Here is an 18,853-nt window from a genome sequence, read left to right as displayed (position 1 = left end):
TATTTTACCCAATATTTGATACTTTAAAAACATAAAAGCAAAAATTGTAATTCATTACTTACTTTGTTTCATCCACCACAATATTTAATATTTCTCTGAAGAATTTCAAAATTCATTTGAAATAATTGAAACTTGTATTAAACGTGTAGATCTCAGCAGGAGACAAAAAAAAATAAAAGTCAACAGCAGCCATTATTCGTAAATAATGGAGGCAAAATACTGTCAGAGGCGCCTATTTTCAAAATTCTCATTCACTTATCAAATGTTTTTGTGTTTTTCTCTCTGACCTATTTTTCCTTTTTTGGTATTTTTTCCACACTGACCCATTTTCTTTTGCATTTGGCTGTGAAGCAGCGGTTGCATCTATTATATAAAATAAAAAGGCAAACAAGTGCTGCAAAGTCGGATTGTTGAAAGTTCACACTGTTGTGAAATTGGGGCACAGTTTGCAGATGCTTTTTCTTTAAGCATCTAAAATAACAGAAACAGCTAAATGTTGTTTACCTGACCAAGCAGTTGGGAAATCACTTGTATATAAATTTAAAAAGTTCAAAGCAATTTGCATGCAGTGAAGCTCAAAGCATTTTGTTAAAACTCAGGTAGCTGTTTCTGATAACCTTAAATTTTTAAAGTCCAAACATTTTTGACAAAGCAGTTTTGTTAAATCAGAACTTTGAGAGAGCTGGTAATCAGTAAAACCTCTTCTGCAAATCTTTATTAAATGTTTTCTTGGCCTTTTATTTCTACAATATTTGTTGCTCCCCTGTTAATGTTTCAAACACACCCCTGTGGACTCCTCGTCCACTTCATAGAAGTCAGAAACGGCAGAAAAAGTGCAACATAAACGGAGAATGGAAGAAAACAGCAGACAGACAAATGAAGAGAGCCGAGTGTGGAGGAAGTGGACAGACAGGCAGGAAGTTATGGCAGTCACTTCCAATTTCCGGGGGCACTCTAACGCTGTTGGCCTGTGTCACAAAGCTTTCAAACACACACACACACACACCCAACAGTATTCTGGTCTCTACATTAATCACAGACGCTGACAGGTAATCTGCTGAGGCGCTTTCTATCTCTCCTTCCCTCTATCTCTCTCTCTATCTCCTTGTTTTCTCTCTCTCCTGCCGTCTCTGTAAACTGTCATAAGGATGCAGAATGAAAGATGGATCTCTTTCCTCCGCTTCCCTCCGTGCCTCTTTTCTTTGGTTTCCTCTCCATCCCTTCACCTGTCCCTCTTCTCCTCCCTGTTATGATCACGTCTATCGCTCACAGTAACATCTTCACATCGTTCCACGGTTCTGCTTCCTTCCCTCCTCGACTCATTCGCTCCATCTCTTCATCTGTTGGTCTGCCTCGTCTCCCGTCTCTCTCTGTCCAGGTGTTGCTGTTCAGTTCTGTCACTTGGATGCTGAAGTGTCTTTATGTGTGTGGATGATGGAGGAAAACAGTATTTGTGTTTGAGCCTTTGCTAAGTTTGTGTTTTTTGCAGGGAAACGACCCAAGAGCTGTAGAAAGGAGGGAACGTTCCCTCAGCTTTTAATGAGGTTTTAGAGCCACAGCTCTGTCACACTTCACAAATACCAGCCACTATTGAAACTAAATATTGAAATGCTGGCCTTATAGCTACACAATCAATGTTTATTACCCTTTTTTGTTTTAAACTTCCTTGTAGTGGTTATGATTTGACTCGCTTTTTTATCTTGAACATCCAAATTACTGCCAAGCTGCTGATGTGGCCCAAACTTTTTTATTGGCACAGCAGCGAAACCTGAAACTGCTGCTGCCAAGGTGCTGAGGTTGTTGCTAGGTAACCAAAGAGTGAGCGAGTTGGTTTATTTCTATCAGACGTATTGATCACGTGTCGGTGACGATAGATATTGTAATTGCTTTATTGCCCAGCCGTAACGATGATCAGATTTTTGGTTTATTGGTTTTGAATAAATAGTTTCTTTAAGCTTTTATAAAACTAGACAAGTTGAATCTTTTCCATGCGTTTCTGCAGCGCTGGTGCAGGGAGGACTGGTTGCTTCGTCGCTGTGGACATCATGCTGGACATGGCAGAGAACGAAGGAGTGGTGGATATTTTCAACTGCATCCGTGAACTGAGATCCCAACGGGTCAACATGGTCCAGACAGAGGTAGGAGGAAAATACGCACAGTACCAAAGTTGAAGCTGATGTCGTTGGTTTAATGTCCTTAAGCCACCAGAGTTGTTTTTGTGAGCCGACATCAGTTAGAATCGTTGTTCTCCAGTGTTTATTCAGCAGCTCTAAATGAGCCTGATCTGTCATTATTAACGAGGCGGGTTGCAACTGTTGGCCGTGTCATTCTGGAACAGAGGTATTCATTTCCTGTCTAAGCTACTCTAAGCCCATCTAATCCACCCCGCCCCGGATTTCCATTTCTGCCTTTAATGAAAATAGTGCTCTTCCAAAAAAAATTAACTTTTCCACCATTAGGAGAAGAACAGCCTGACTGTTTTATGCTTCCAGACTAAATGACTTTTGAATGCATTAGAGAAGCGTTTGGTTCATGAAACCCACCCAGAGCATCACATGGAGAGTTTTCTCCGTTATGTTGACAACGGTGCTGCTACTGCTAGCTGTGTGTGTGTGTGTGTGTGTGTGTGTGTGTGTGTGTGTGTGTGTGTGTGTGTGTGTGTGTGTGTGTGTGTGTGTGTNGTGTGTGTGTGTGTGTGTGTGTGTGTGTGTGTGTGTGTGTGTGTGTGTGTGTGTGTGTGTGTGTGTGTGTGTGTGTGCCTCTTGAAACCAAGCTAAATGCATCCTGCCCTGCCTGCTTAAATGTGTGGGAGCAATTTGTGTCAGCGTAGAAGCAGTTCGCCTCTATTATAATCCTGCTCCGCACAACACAAAGCAATTAATCTTTTAAAAGGCACAGAGAAAAGTGTGTGTGTATCACTCATCTGTTTGCGCGAGCCTTTCTGCATGCGGATGTGTATTTGAATGCCACTAAAGTAGGTAATGACCAACAGAGGTCACTTTGATAATGCTTTTAAACTCGCCTCTCCACTCGAAGGGCAACAAATCAAAATTCAGCAGAGACGGAAGCTGAGCGATAACATTGGAGGCAAATTGAAAATGCGAGAAGCTGCAGACAAACACGTGTGGGACACGGACAAAAAACCTGAACGGACACGAGATAAAGCAGCCAGCTGTGAATTAGTATGCACTTTGGCTGCTGCAGCTCTCACCTGAGGGTTTAGGGGTTCAGACAAGACCAAACTTCACCATAAAGGAGCAGCGCACTGCAGCACTCCCTGCTCCATCAGCTCTGTCTTGGTCTGCCGTAACAGCAGCAGAATGCAAATTCTGTATTTATATGCATAAACAAACAGAGACTGAGTTCCTAGTTTGCTCACTTTTGATCGAGTGTTGAAAATGCTGCCGGGCCAAAAATGCATCGTTTACTCAACAAGTGACATTTGTTGCTGCTCTGAACAAGTGGAACAGAGTTCAAGGCTGAGCAGCTGTTTGCTCACCACGTCAGGAGACAGAAAAACACCCAGACTGCCTGTTGTTGGTGTTGCAGGAGCAGTACGTGTTTGTTCATGACGCCATCTTGGAGGCGTGTCTATGTGGGAACACAGCGATTCCAGTGTGCGAGTTCAGAGCGGTTTACTACAATATCAGCAGACTGGACCCACAGACCAACTCCAGCCAGATTAAAGACGAGTTCCAGGTAAGTCCAGGGGAAAGTTTTTGTTTCAAGACTTCACAAAAAGACGACAAAGTCTTTATCCCTTAAATTCAAGAATGTGGTTTTTTTAGCCGATTCGTAAAGATTTAATTGATTGTTTATGGATCTGATAGACGCTGAATATAGTGACACCTAGAGTCCGTCCAGAGGACTGCAGCGTGGGCTTACTGCCCCGGAACCATGATAAGAACCGCAGCATGGACGTCCTGTCTGCTGACCGATGTCTGCCTTTTCTCATATCTGTTGATGGAGAGAGCTCCAACTACATCAACGCTGCATTAATGGACGTAAGTTTAAAACACACTTCTGATGTTCTTCATAACTTCAGTGCTCTGGTTACCATTTACCTGTAGACCACGTTAACCCTCCAGAGCCACAAGCAGCCAGCAGCCTTCATTGTTACCCAGCATCCTTTGCCAAACACCATGGGGGACTTCTGGAGGCTGGTGTTTGACTACAACTGCTCCTCCATTGTCATGCTCAACGAGATGGATGCAGCACAGGTACAACATGCACTATGTTTTAGGAGTGCTGCCACCTACTGGCAGAACCTGTCAGATTGAATAAATAATGATGTAAAGGCATTGAAATCCTAGAGCCTGTCTCCTCTGATGTCATAGTTATGTATGCAGTACTGGCCGGAGAAGAACTCGTGCTGCTACGGCCCGATTCAGGTGGAGTTCATATCAGCGGACATCGATGAAGACATCATCAACCGGATCTTCAGGATCTGCAACATGGCTCGGGTATCCAGAGTTTTCCTCGTTAATCCACAGCAGTTTCACTGAACGCAGCCTAAATGTTTGTAACTCAGGTCAGCAGAGACTCTCTGGAAGCCACAGCTTCACGTTGTGGCGACGTTTGAGATGAGATACGGTGAAATGTTCTGACCTGGAAGCCAACTCAGGTTTAGGCAGATCAGCTTCATGCTGAATAGATGCCAAAGGACAAAACTAAACGATTTTATTTGAAAAGAAACTGAGGCCTGGCTACTATTTTATACATCATGCAGCATTTGAGGTATTGCTGAAACGATTAATCGTGATTAATCAATTAGTAAATTAGTTGATTCTTTTATTAACTGCATAATCGTTAACTGAATTATACAGACTCAAAAAGACCATTTTCTGAAAGAACAGATCAGATCAGAGCCGAAATTGATGTTTTATATATAAAAATATATATAAATAGCATTTCAGTAAACAGAAAATTCTCCTGGTAAGCACCTTTTCCAATCCAATTATTAATAAATAAAACACCAAATTAGCCCTTCACTGTACTGATAAGTTCAGCAGAAATGTCTCAGTTTTTCACATTATTAAAAGTATTTTTTTAGCTGCAGATGCATTCTTTGCTACAAATAATCAAACGTACATGCAAGGAAAGCTATATTATTGCACTTTAGGTAAGAAAATTTTAATTTTCTCATGTAAAAAAGGAATTAAATTTCTCATTCAATTTTTAAATAGTTAGTTGCAGCTAGTTTGGAGTAGAGCTGCTTCAGATCTTTGTTCTCCTTGATCGACTCTTTCGATTCGAGCGTTCTTTAGGATGAGACTTTTCCTCACCTTTCCCTGCTTCCCATCTGCCTCACTTCCTTTTGTTACTCCCTTCTCATCTCATCCATGACGGTACGACTCCAGTGCTGCCCTCTCGTCTGTGAGCTCCTATAGCGCTTAGTGAGCTCTCCTCCCTCCTCCTCTCTGTTCTCTCTCTCTAACACATCACCAGTGTAGTGTGAAATGGCTCATATCATCGCCATAACAGCACATCTCACTCTGCTAGAGTCTGAAGTACCAACCACTAAGCCATCAAATGAGGGAAACTGTGAAAGAGGAAAAAGATATAAAATATACAAATTAGTGGGAAAGAGAGAAGTAAACCAGCAGGTCTGGATCAATCTGGATGTGTAGGAATTAAATAAAATACATTTTATTGTCCTTCACTGATGAAATTATTAGATTGAGTGGATTTACTCAGCAGAAATTGTTTTAGTAAAATGATCAGTTATATGGTATTCAGTCATCCTGCTTTGTACACAACGCATTTTCAATTTACTGACAAAAACCTCCAGGCATTGGGTTAAACTGCTCCGATTGTTGGAAGAGAAAACGGCCCGCAGCATCATACTTCCTCCACCAGACTTACCAGGGGCTTGGTCCTGGTACCACTGGCTCTCTGACAGTGATGCTGAACAGACAATTTAATTCAAATACATGTTTAATCAAATTCTATTTTCTTTAAAGTCCATTTGATCAAACAGCAAAGTCAAAACGAGCATCTTTTGAACCTCTAGTAGATTTTTTACCGATTCTTCAACTTTTCCAGCTGTAGATATTTTAGGTGCACAGCTGCTTTCTAAAACGAAGCAGTTCATGCATGTTGTCACCTGCTGCACCAACAGTCCTTTACATTCCCACCTTTCTTCACAGCCACAGGACGGTTACCGCCTGGTGCAGCACTTCCAGTTCATTGGCTGGCCCGCCTACAGGGACACGCCCCTTTCCAAGCGCTCCATCCTCCAGTTGGTCAGGAGGTTGGCCAAGTGGCAGGAGCAGTACGACGGAGGAGACGGGAGGACTGTGGTGCACTGCCTGTGAGTGGAGACAAAACAACGGCATTTAGATGTTATTCAGGTTAAACTGGACCGTTTTCACACCTGAACCAGATTACAGAACATTATTACACAATTACTAATACAATTTTCAAAAAAAAAAAAAAAAAGTTGCTGAGACTTAACTCAGCAACTTTATGAATAGTTTTCAAACAGGCAAAGTTCAGAAATTGAACAACAGCTGAGGACTAATAATCTGCACCACACAGATAATTGTGTCTCAAAAGTAGATCATTATCCAGGTTTAACCAGATATGGAAACAAAGTTTTACATTTTGTCAAAGGCCATCATCAAAATCATGAAGCACATGTACATGTTTGGGCCTGATCTTTAGCTCCCAGCTGAGAAGCTGTGAGTTGATTCTGGATCGTTTCTGTTTCGGTCCAGAGATCAGAACTTTAGTTTCTGTTCAGCTGGAGAAAATGATGCAGCTCTAATCACTTGGATGGTTCAGAATCACCTGATAACATTGAAAAGACTGTATGAAGGAAGCAAAGCGAAGCTGCAATTTCATCATTTTAAAAAGTTTAATTTCAGTTTTAAAACCGTGTTTCTGTGGACAGACCAGAAAAACTCACCCTTCCCCTGTTGAAGGACTCAAGTCAAGACGGGAAACAATCTAAAACACGCAGTTTGTTGGAGTGGTCCAACGATTTAAAGGAATAATTTAGGATTGGGGTTCTATGAAGTAGTCATCAGTAGTCAATACCTTTCCTGCAGCTGGGATTCTGACATCGTGGTCTGGGCCCAAAAAGCAGCTTTAGCCTCAGAAAACCACATATGAAGCTAATAGAACAGGAAACGGTGCCGATCCTCTGGTCTCGATGGCCTTCAGGTTATCCCAGCAGAGCGAAGAGGCTCAAACCAGGCGGACTGATGCGACACACAGACTCACAATCAGACAAGTTGTTTTGTGTGGAAACACCAACTTTGACTTTCTGATGTATTAAATTCAATTTTCTCTCAGCTCTAATAAAGTCTCTTCTACCAACAAATGCTCCACACTTAGATTTTTAAAAATGTAAGTGTCCCTTTAAATATCAGTTCAGAAATGCAGTTTACAAACGTGGTTCTGATTCATTTAATAGCAATTTCATCCTTATGCACAGCTTAAAAAGAAAAACCCTAATCTTCTGCGCCAACACTGCAACAAATTACACAGATCATTTATCTTTACTGGTCGGAGGTGCTTCTGTTGTTGTGCTACAGCTCATGCAGTAAAACAATCCTTCAATGTCCACTTTGGAAATTTATAACACTGATTACACACATTCAAATTCACAAACTCTGCTGAGCTCCATAAAAAACCCATCTGAGCAGAGCAAGCGAAGTGAGGCGGATTAAAAGAAACCAGACAGGAATCCACAACGTCTCCCATTTCAAACTGGTAGAGGGACAAGAAACTGCTGTCAGTTAAATTAGTCAATATAATGTCCAGAAAATTAGGTACGGATCTAGAAATGATTCATTTTCATTCCCCTGATTAAATAGAAGTTAAGGTCACTGGGCTGGAGTTTCACTTTCAGTTAAAAGTTCAATCAGAAATACATTAAGTTTTATACAGGAAAACACCGACTAATCAAACAAAACGATTGATTTTGCTCCTCTGTAACATCAGTAATAATAATAAAAGACGATGATTCAATTAGCAGCAGGTGAACATTGATTCCCTCTCCCCCTCTGCTCTTCATGTCTCAATTTAAGCAAATAAACTCGAGTCTTAGGAGAACAGCAGCAGGTTTGTGCTGTTATTCAGTCATCAAAGCATGTTGGATAAAGCAGAGTTACAAAAATATGATTCTGTTTGTCCCAGTAAATAACAGCTTAATGTTTGAAACTAGCTTTGCCAATTAAGACCTTCTTGAAGACATGATCCTAAAATATGTATGGAAATGATTGGATTTCTGAGTGGAGGCCGCATCACAAGCAGCTCACAGAAACAATCCAGCCGGAAGAGGAGCAGACATTTCTGATGCTCTGATTCATCTGTGATGGTTCTAAACATCTGCAGAGTCTTGATGCCATTTCACTTCAACCACCATGAGATGTGTGTACCACTGATGCCTGTTGCGTCACATTGAACACGTTCCACTGATCATGTTCAGTTTGCACATTAAATATCAAAATCTGTGTTTACTGGATGTGTTAACTCCACAATGATCACGACCTAAATTAGAGAAACATGTCTGAGATTTAAACACCATTTTCATCCAGGATCCCACCAGCAGCTGCTGAGAAAAGCAGTCGCTGCATTTTGGCGTCTGCTATGGTAAAAATTATTTATTAATCTTTTACACTGAAGGGCTTTGGTGGATTAACTCCTCCTCAGTCCTACAACATGGACCAAAACATCAGGAAGCTTAAGTTCTTTGAAGGTATATGTGTCAATCAGACTTATTAGTAAAAATATGTTAAATTACTGTAAGTTTGATACCCGCTACTTCATTTTAAATGTAGTATAAAGGTAAAAGTCAGAGGTCGGTGCACATCGAGTGATTCCAGTTATTTTTCTGTCCAGCGTTTAAACTAACATTTTGTAAAACCTTTCAGAGAAAACAAGGTTTAAATAAGAACTTTATTACTCGTTTCTATCAGTTCATCTTCCCAGCAGCAGTCAGACGGAGTCGGTCATTACCTTTGCTAATTTTACTGAGCAGCAGCAGCAGATTAATCCACAAACATCAGTGTGGATTCAAGTACAACCTGAAACAACAGCCAGGAAACAGAAATATTCATAACTTTTGATTTCTGGGACCTAATTACCAGAATGATACTAATTCAGATCTAAGTTTGCAAATGAAATTCTCTGTGGCTTTAATTAGATTTCTAGTGCAGCAACTTTTAGATATTCACAGTAGAAACTGCTGGACTTTTCTCATACATATCCGATTATAGTATGAAAGTTATTCAGTTGTCTTGACCCGACTGGCCACTCGAGTCCTGACCCGTTTTAAATCAAATCAGCTTTCCTGCTTCTTCTTCTTCAGTAATTAGGTTCATCACATTAATGTCTTTTAGCCCTAAGATGTAACCTAAAGCACTATTGCAAAATGTATTTAAAATATTATTTCTCCTGCACTTTTGTGTTAATTTTTATCTCAAAGCAGGAAAAAAAAAACATAAGAAGTAGATAAAGTAAAACTTTTGCATTCGAAATCTGGTCTCAAAGCAGAGAGGACCTGAGGTGTTGCATCGCTTTCCGAAACAAAACTGGAAGATTACACAGACCTCACAACAAAACATGTTATTTAAAGCTTCTGTTAGTTTAGGATGCAGGAGCTGAATCCCTCCTGGCATTAATATTTTACACAGGAAGTAGCTTCAGCTAATCGTTACCCAGGTGGCTTCAATGACTAAAAGAGTTGGGTGAATATATGTCAACATCAATTAGGGCTGGGACTTACACTATTCATTTTTATTAATTATTTTCATAGATTTCAACACATTAAACCATTTTTTTACAAAAAGCTGGAACCTTTTTGTGTTTCTGTTACATCTGTAAATCTGACAAACAGCAACGGGTGACAGAGCCTCTCCTCTCGGCCCACAGGGATCAATTTCTGCTTCAAGAGCTGATCTGATGGGAAAGATGAGTGTTTTGTTAAGTTGGGCTAAAAGGAGCTAGCTGGTCAGCGAAGCTATTCACGTGTAGAACAGAATCACAATGGCAAACATGTTGCAGCAGCACAAACAGCTGCTGCTCTGGTGGATCTGCTGCATCCAGGACTTGTGACAAAATGTGACATTTTGGGGCCTTTTATTGTCTCCAGTCCAGGGATTATCCAGCTCTGATCACCCACTGGACATATAAGATACAACACAACTCACTGAATAATACTTACTGAAAGCAGGTTGGATTAAAAATTATACACAAATGAACAGAAATATTACTTCTGTACAGCAAATTCTCATTCACAGTTACTGACTCCACATGGCAACAATATTTGACGTGGGGCATTTATATTTTTGTTCAGTCTAAAAAAATTTAGATTTATTTCTCATTTCAGTGTTTCATGTTTTGTGCAACTTGTTCTGTTTGTGACATTTGATGGTTTTCAGAACACTTACAGGTTTGTAAGCGTTGCTGACAAAGATCTTGGGTCTGGTTGTTCTGCTCTGCAGCACCGGAGGAGGACGTTCTGGGACGTTTTGTGCCATCTGCAGCATCAATGAGATGATCCAGCAGCAGAACATTGTGGATGTTTTCCACACAGTCAAGACGCTGAGGAACAACAAGACAAACATGGTGGAGACGATGGTGAGAATCTGCATCTGGACAGAATACCAGCAAACTGAAAATACTCAAGTTAGGTTTTACAAGAGAGGCGTTGCATTTAAAGCTAATCTGCAAATTGAGACAGATGAAATTGAATCCAAACCTCGAGTCATCACCAAAGGGACATTACAAATTCAAGTAGTCAAATTCATTTCTTCATTCTCACCAAATGTTTTTCGTTAGAGCACAAAATGAAAGCTGAAAGAGGTCGAGCAAAACTCACCAATGAAGCAACTTCAAGGTAAAATATAAACAAAGCGGAGAGTTATGGTCACCGCAGGGAAATGAGCTGTGGAGTCAGGATGTTCACATCCATGGTAATGAGCTTTTTTAATGTAAAAAATAAACTTTTCAAAAGGTCAGGAGTTCATGAATAAGAGCATCTGATTGGTCAAGGCAGAAAACTGGTCATTTTATGGTTTATCTCCTTACTTATGACTCAAAGGTCAAGTTTTTACTCCAGAAATATAACGGGCATATTTCACTACTTTTTACTTTAAGATTATCCATTATCCATATATGATTATAGTTGTTCTATATATAGTTATATAGTTTTCTTGTCTAATTTTAAATAAGACAGATGCCTCCCAAAAGACAAATTTATTTATTTTTTACAAAAATTGATGGTAATAACTGATTTTATATTGTTTAAAGATTGTTTTAATCATCCATCCACTATCACTTTTTTAACTTCTTTAGTTCCAGTTGAATTTCTGACCTGTTCAGATTAAGACTGATCCGCTTTGGTTGGTCTTCTCCTCAGGAACAGTACAAGTTCTGCTACGAAGTGGCTTTAGAGGCTCTGAACTCCTTCTGATCCGACGCCTCTCTGCTGCAGACGCCTCCCGTTTTCCTCAAAGCTACACTGAGACACACGGAGTGAAAACCAGCTGAGCTGAGCTCAACCTGGGAGAGCGTGTGTGCGCATCCTTTTGGTGTGCCTGTGACCTGTACAGAGGATGTGGGGGGGGTGGGGGGGGAGCCGCCAACAAACACACTCATTGTTTTGTGTGTGCATTTGCTTCAGCAAGACAATGGACTTTACATGCTTGTATAAAGAGAAATTATGTTAAATTGAGATGTTTAAAAAAAAAAAAGGCAATTTTTTCCCCTTTGTTTTCTTTCTCTCTCCTCTCTGCCAGGCTGTGATGTGACTAATGTACAGTATTTCCTTTTTAGATATATTCTACGCCTTGAATGTTGTCTCCCTCTGAAGGCTCGAAGCACACTGGAAGATTTTACAGAGTTAAAGTCAGGTTAAAATTAAAGAAATCTAATTTTTTTATAGCATATTTGCTCTTTGACCGAAACAAACTGTTACTAATGCAACAAAATTAGGTTTGCTAGTTCAGAAAACAATAACTGCAGAACATGGATCTTACCTTTGAAGGCCAAAGCGACTGAATTGTTTCTCTTTCTGGATCAATGATGAAGTGAGTCTTCCAGTGTGCATCCTCTCTTTCTGTAAATAAGATAAGGCAACCACAGTCAAACAAACAAACACCAGAACAAAATTATTTCGCTGCAGCTCTGAGAAGCTGTTTGTCATTTTCATTCATTTATAATTTGGTGCGTTTTCTTTCTACAGCCTGTACATGTGTGAAAATAAGATTTTTTTTTTTTATATTTTGCTTTTTCAGCTGCTGGAACAGGATCCGGGTGCTTGATTGTTACGTAAAAAAAAAGTTTCTTTTTCGAAAAGAAACTTGCGTCCATCAAACTGTCGGTGATGCATTTGCATGTGTGACACTTTGAGCTCAGCTGAGCAGCACTAGCCTGTGGAAAGGTGTAAATATGGAGAGAGGAAACCTTTTTCGCACTATTTTTGCAATGAAAGATGGATTTGATCCATTTAAGATACGTGCTCACCAAGTCTGATCAGAAAGAAATTTACTCTGTTAAGTGTCCTTGATTTCCATCCAATTATTAAGCCAAGCCCCAAGGTTTAGAGGTGAAGCTTCAGTTCCAACCCTCCACTTTCTAATCATCAAAATGACAAAGATGTGCTTCACATTTATTTTTACTCTGCTAAAAGGAGAGCAGGTTTAACAAATCTCTGACTTTGTTGGGTAGAAAATTATTTCAGCCTTTAAACCGAGAACCTACATGAGGTCAAATGTGGATCTAATGAGAATTTTCCAGGTGGTGGAGACCGTAGGTTTCTGTTCCCTCCCGTTTAGTCGGAGGATGGAGGAAACACACCCTGTTGGCTTTACATACCAGGACACAGTAAAAATGATCTCATCTTTACCAGGTTCTACGATGATACAAATCTGTACAAAACATGCAGTAGTCACCCACCTGCTAAATGGGGAACGCAGCGTCACGCACACTTCTGCTAATGCGCTAATAGCAAAGCTAATATTCCTCAAGCATTTTAGTCAGCTGTGAAAACATTTTTCTGGATAAATTCTAAAGCTAATTTACTTGCCAATCTTCAGTTGAATAAAGTTTGGGACTGTTACAAATTCACTTTCATTCTATTGGCTGAGAGGTTGCCAGGCGACTGTGCCAAAAGGCAGTTCCATGTTTCATAAGCGAGCAGAGACTAAAGTCGTTTTCACACTGCAAGGCACGGAACGGCACGCTTCGGTCCGGTTCCACCCGTACTGCAGCCCTGTTGTGTTTGCATATAACTGAGGGCGCCATCGAAGCTGAACCTGACATTATGTTTGAAACTAAACAATGGTTTCGATGCAGCGGCCGAAGCCTTTTCCTCAGAGATGCGGCGGAAAACTTTCTCTTTCCTCGTTGACCAATCTAGCTCATTCTGTACTCGTTCTTCAGCGAGTAAGCGGAGGAAAAAAATTACCTCATCATGGGACCAGGTAACAGCAGAATATTGAGGGGAATTCATTGCAAATTAAAAATAATACAAATATTAAAAAGAGCACTCTTTACCATATACAGTACGAACAGTTTAGTGAGAGCCAGCCGGACCCGATCACCGGCTGACTGCAAAACAACCAACGGCTGACTCTAAACCAATCAGCGGTTGATTCTAAGCAGCACCGGTTGGCCGGCCCGATTGGAACCACAGCTCTTGTGGTGGTCGGTCCTACTTTGAAACCGGTCCTTGCAGTGCGAAAACGTGAGCGCAAGGAGAAGTTTTGAGTACAAGCGTTACAAGTTTTGTAAAGAAAGATATGAAGTCCTGCTTTCAAAATATAAATGTAAGCAAAAATATTAAAAGTTTTGACAACAGAAGACATGAAATTCTGCTTTCTCACTGAAAATGTGTGCTCTTGGATTGTGACAGAAAAATTCCCCCATATGACAGCAGTGAAAAACTTGATCAACTTGATTTAATGAAAAACCTTCAGAAACAAATTTCTACAAATACAATTAAACAGAAGCAACTTTGTAAGAAAGTAGCTGAGAATTTCCTTCACAACACTGGATGATTACTGAAATTATTAGATTATTGGATCTACTTTAACGTCTTCATTCTGGCATATTTATTTTGATACCTTGAGGTTTTAGGGCGTTTTTATAAACTTGAGGTCAGATTTAAATTGCGTGTAGACTGTATTCGTTTTTCTTGTTTCCTGAAATCTAAAACATTAACAATGAAACAGGGATTTTCCTCCTAACCTAACTTTACCTTAAGCCTTTTAGAACCAGAAAGTATATAATTCACTCCTGTGTTGGTTATTTTGTTCAGAAATGTCTCATAACTGAACAACAAAAATGTCCATAATCAAAAAAGCATCAAAACATGTATAAAATAATACGACAGTCTTTGTTTACGTCCCCCTCTCCCACCCAGCTCGAGTCCATTTGGACTTATGGACCTATTGAGACAGACTGGCAGTTCTATACTGAAGACAGCGTGAATGACAGAAATCTTTATCCATTTTTCATTTTTACAGAGGCTTTATTTTACTTTATGTGCTTGATTCATGACTCTTAACTTGTACTATATTTTATTTCTGATCCATTCATTGTGAGGTTTTGTCCTGAATTTGTACATTTATTTTGTAAAATTCTTACTCTGATGATTATTTGTCAAGCAAAGTGCTGTTTAGATCTGGTGATGCCATTTTCATTGGTTGTTTAGTTGTTTGAAATGTGGTTAACAGTAAATAAAGGGACCAAAACACTGAATGGAATCTTGCTGCTGTTCCTTTTTACAGTTTCATAACAGATCTAATATTTAAATATATTTAAATAGGAACGTGGTTTTTCCAGAGTAACCTGTGAAAACTCACACATGCATGAAAACTCCAAGCAGAAAGTCCTCAGGCTGGGACTCCAAACCAGGACCTGGCTACCAACTTCACCACAAGACCTTCCAGGGAATCCATTAAAACAAAATGTGTCCCGTTGATCACCAGGAAAGAGTGAAATAGATTAAAATTAAACATTTTTACTGTAAAGCCCCTGGTATCCTCCTGATCCTCGGGCTGTCGGACCAGAGGATATTCAGACGTACTTCACGCTGTGGAGGTTTGCATGTACTCAATGCAGACTCATAGCGCACAAAAAGTGCATTTTCGTTTTGGTACTCTTGAAAGTTTTCACACCAAACTGTTTTCTATTCAACACAGAGCTGAAAAGGTTGAGATTTGGCACAAACAGTTACACGGATGCAGAATGTGAAGGCTGAGCTACAAACACGCTTTAGAAAGTTTGTGTTGACCAAATGGTGTGACTTTTATACTTGATGCACTGAATGTTGTTGCTCTTTTCTCCAAAAAGGAGCCCTGACAGAGGGAAGTGCTGCTGCAGGTGAACCTGCTCTGTAAGAGCATCTTCCAAATTGTCCAATTTGACTGAAAGGTGTCTGCGACCAAGTTACAGAAATTGCATGACCAGGCATGGTAAGGTTGGAGACTGTGTGAATGCATCAACTAAACCAAGCCGAACTGCCAGTCTGTGCCGTACAGACAGGCGGTCAGTGGCTGCCCCGATGGAGAACAAATGGAGTCCAATCAGCTCACTACCGTGTTTCCCCGAAAGTAAGACAGTGTCTTACTTTCTTTTTATCCCCAAAAGCCCCACTATGTCTTATGTCGGGGTATGTCTTAAATTGGAAAAAAATTGTCGAATTTTTTGTTTTAACCATAAAATTAACATTTATTAACAACCTGAACAGTATTGTATGCCCCAAGATTCTTTGACAATCGCTTTTTTATACTCCACGGTGTAACTCTTTCTTTTACCACTGGAACCGGAAGCGCTCATGTCTAGGGGCAAAAATATAGCATACGGTATAAGCACTGATGTGGTTCCGTATCACAGTCTCCTGTGTGGATTACCGTATTTGAAGCAGGAGGCGGCAGTGACAAGTGCAGGGGACGGCGCAGTGACGTATGGAGAGGGGGACGGTGCGGACGTGGGCAGGAGGCGGCGCGCAGCTAGATGAGAGGGAGGCGGCAATACCCCCGTGTTTCCCCGAAAGTAAGGGTACGGCTTATATTAGCCGACCCCCCTGAAACTCCAGATACGTCTTACTATCGGGGAAACATGGTACATTTACTAGCATCTATTAGGATTGTGGAAAATGAAGGAAGAAATGTTGCCAAATGGTTCGTTTCAGTTCACGGTTCAGAGTCTGCATCACCCACAGATTATGCAGATTACGCCCAAATATGTGGGAGCCTTTACTTATAAATCGTTACCATCAAGTGATGAGGAGAATCCTGTCAGCTTACTGACAACAGGAGACTGGAAATATAAGGTCAGACTGTATTTAGGCAAATGTGGCCTGGTTGAATTTGATGCAGTACATTTGAGAACAGATTAGCCCAACTTGTAAAGTTACCTGAGATTGAATTTAGTTTGGACTGAAAATAAATAAAACTAATTTTAACCTAAATTATTCAGTGAATCTGTATTAATAAAAGGTCAAGAATGGATTCAAATGTTTGCACACTTGTGATGACCAAACTAATATTCTATTCTTACAGTTTTACCACACTAACCAAAGACTTAATATGAACAAAGTGTTGCTTTAATTCAATATTAGTGTCAAGCACACCTTCATATCTAAGACCTATAATAGCTCCACACACACTTTACCAGACGAATCCATCTGCTGACAGAAATATTGTTGCATTTTATGATTATGGGATGTTGCCATGCCTCTACCTCGAGGTGAAACTAGGAGATACTAAGAGTTTGGCAATCATAATCACTAGAGATGTGCCGATCAGGTTTTTTCCTGCCGATTCCGATCACCCATGAGGGCTGATCACCGATTCCGATCACATAATTATTATTTTTTTAATCATAAGCACTACGGTTACATTATGTGGAAAAAGGAACCATGAATTCACCTTAATTTAGACAAAAACCTGTTTTTAATCACTTTTTCCAAGAAGAAAACTAAACAAACAGGTATTCTGCAAATTGTCCTGCTATCAGTAATACTATCTTTAACAGACTGAAAACATATGGAGGCTCTGAAGAGGCTAAATGATGCAAAGAGCCAAAATGAAACCTCTCAGCAGTGCCAAAAATATTCAAGTATAAAACTTAACATTCAGTAACAATCCTGAGTTACTGAATGAAACCTTCCTGTTAGCATGGCGGCTAGCTGATTACTGCTAGTTCTGAGTGGCTGTTTCTGACTGAGCAGAGTAATTATGCAGAACAGGGAGGAGATCGATTATTTTTTAGAGATTATCCGTCTCATGTTAGGACAGTGAAAGTTTTAATACGTATGTAAAATGTATTTTAGGGGCTGCAGCTTTAAGCAGAGGTTCGGTGTGAGAATCACTACCAGGTGGAGCAGAAGCGGCGCTCCGTCTGAAATATTACTACCTGTAGCGTAGCAGCGGTTCAACAGCGAGAGCAGAACCAGSGTCTTACATCGCAGCTCCAAGACTTAAATAATTTTGCGGGTTATTTGTTTAGCTTTCTGACCGTCATGCTAATCCGGGTGAGTGTTTGTAGCTGTGCGCTGCTTTACCTGCTATCTGATCCTCCATATGTCTTTTTACTGCAGTGAGCCTCGATGTAGCCAAACTCCGTCAAGTATGGCATTGTTTTTATGTGTATTAGCTTCGTTGTGTTGATGCATTTTGACCTGCTTCAATTTTCTGCCTCAACACGCAAACGTCCCCATTCACTCAGTGCGTTATAATTACACATCGCTTAGGATTTGTTGCTGCACGTTTGCGCAGTGAAAGAGGAGACCAGCTGCACAGGCAGGCTGAGAAATGAGATGCAGGTGATCGGCAACAAGAGACCGTGATCGCCGATCACCGATCATGCACTTTTTCACGAAAATCGGCCGATTATGATCGGTGACCGATCGATCGGCACAGAAACAGAGTTAATGTGATTAAAAACACAAGAACCTACCTGAGGGCTGAACTCCCATTGAAGAAAGTCTGTCTTCACAATTTCATGTTTTATATTCAGTAACTCGCTTCTGGATCTGCAGGACTGTCAAACAGAAAAAAATGAAAAGTTCGGTCATGAAAAATAAACCAGGTTAAGGAATATTTCATCACTCACTGGGTTCAATCAGGGGGACACAGCCGAACAAAATTAAGGAAAGAAACGTTTCAAACCAACAGGACTTCATCAGAAGGGACCAGCTTTACTTAGCATCCGACCATCATGCTCCCCCATTATGTTCCCCAAGATAAAAATAAAACCTTTGGTCTTTCCAGGGTGATTTTTTTTTGCTTTTCTAATCAATCAGACGGTGATCACCGCAGCGCCAAGCCAACAGCCTCATCCTTTATTTAGCTGCTTGATTCCCAAGGAGCCCATAAATATGCATGAGGCTGCGATTAGCATAGGCACCAAGGACGGGGCCTGTACCTCGGCATTATGACGATCAATCAGAAACACCGAGGGGCCCCACAGAGGGAAGCTGTCTGTCAGTTCGGCTTTGGGCTCAGTTGATGCTCACACGCACATCAAAAAGAGGGATCCTCAAAGCACACAGAACACACACCTCATCCAGGCCCACAAACGGCTCTCAGTCGCCGTCTATCAGCTCCCATTCTTTACTCACTTTCCTGTTTTCTGAGCCGACTTTGTAATGAGTTTGAAAATTGGCCCATTTCATTTGCTCTCACTGAAATGTCATTATCTGGGTCTGAGAGGGAGGGGCCCGCGCCGCCGCTGTAATATATTTGTTCCACTCAAACAGGGTTATTAATATTTCCTCTACCCTGGAAATGTGTAACAAGGTTATTGGAAGTCTGCAGCACATCCAATTCATCTCCCTCTGTCGGTTTTAGACTCATTGCGAAAATTTGATTCCTCTTTAATGTGCCTGACG

The 18,853-nt window shown here is 40.6% G+C and overlaps 1 protein-coding gene and 1 long non-coding RNA gene across 16 annotated transcripts in view; one reads left to right on the top strand and one right to left on the bottom strand.

Moving 5' to 3' along the window:
• ptprt (protein tyrosine phosphatase receptor type T) overlaps window positions 1-14,715 on the top strand; it is a 316,254-nt gene extending 301,539 nt beyond the window's left edge. For all 14 annotated transcript variants that reach the window (XM_017304835.1, XM_017304834.1, XM_008408309.2 and 11 more), the window contains 8 exons: window positions 2,003-2,138; window positions 3,550-3,699; window positions 3,831-4,004; window positions 4,089-4,220; window positions 4,338-4,463; window positions 6,150-6,313; window positions 10,455-10,590; window positions 11,372-14,715. In XM_017304835.1, the coding sequence (XP_017160324.1) occupies window positions 2,003-2,138; window positions 3,550-3,699; window positions 3,831-4,004; window positions 4,089-4,220; window positions 4,338-4,463; window positions 6,150-6,313; window positions 10,455-10,590; window positions 11,372-11,425 (1,072 nt within the window). In that variant the 3' untranslated portion in view covers window positions 11,426-14,715. The remainder of the gene's footprint in view (window positions 1-2,002; window positions 2,139-3,549; window positions 3,700-3,830; window positions 4,005-4,088; window positions 4,221-4,337; window positions 4,464-6,149; window positions 6,314-10,454; window positions 10,591-11,371) is intronic.
• Window positions 6,325-12,078, bottom strand: LOC103464306 (uncharacterized). Of its 2 annotated transcripts, XR_001776623.1 has the most exons (4): window positions 11,991-12,078; window positions 11,327-11,473; window positions 10,401-10,554; window positions 6,325-9,035 (listed from the first exon to the last, which is right to left on the bottom strand). It is a non-coding gene; the product is annotated as an uncharacterized LOC103464306 (long non-coding RNA). The 2 variants fall into 2 exon arrangements; XR_533635.2 differs by lacking the exon at window positions 6,325-9,035 and having other exon boundaries at window positions 10,073-10,554.
• Window positions 14,716-18,853: the final 4,138 nt, after the last annotated feature.

This window comes from Poecilia reticulata, linkage group LG5, assembly GCF_000633615.1.
Source record: "Poecilia reticulata strain Guanapo linkage group LG5, Guppy_female_1.0+MT, whole genome shotgun sequence".
In the NCBI taxonomy this organism is placed as follows: Eukaryota; Metazoa; Chordata; class Actinopteri; order Cyprinodontiformes; family Poeciliidae; genus Poecilia; species Poecilia reticulata.
This window is presented reverse-complemented; position numbering and strand designations above follow the sequence as displayed.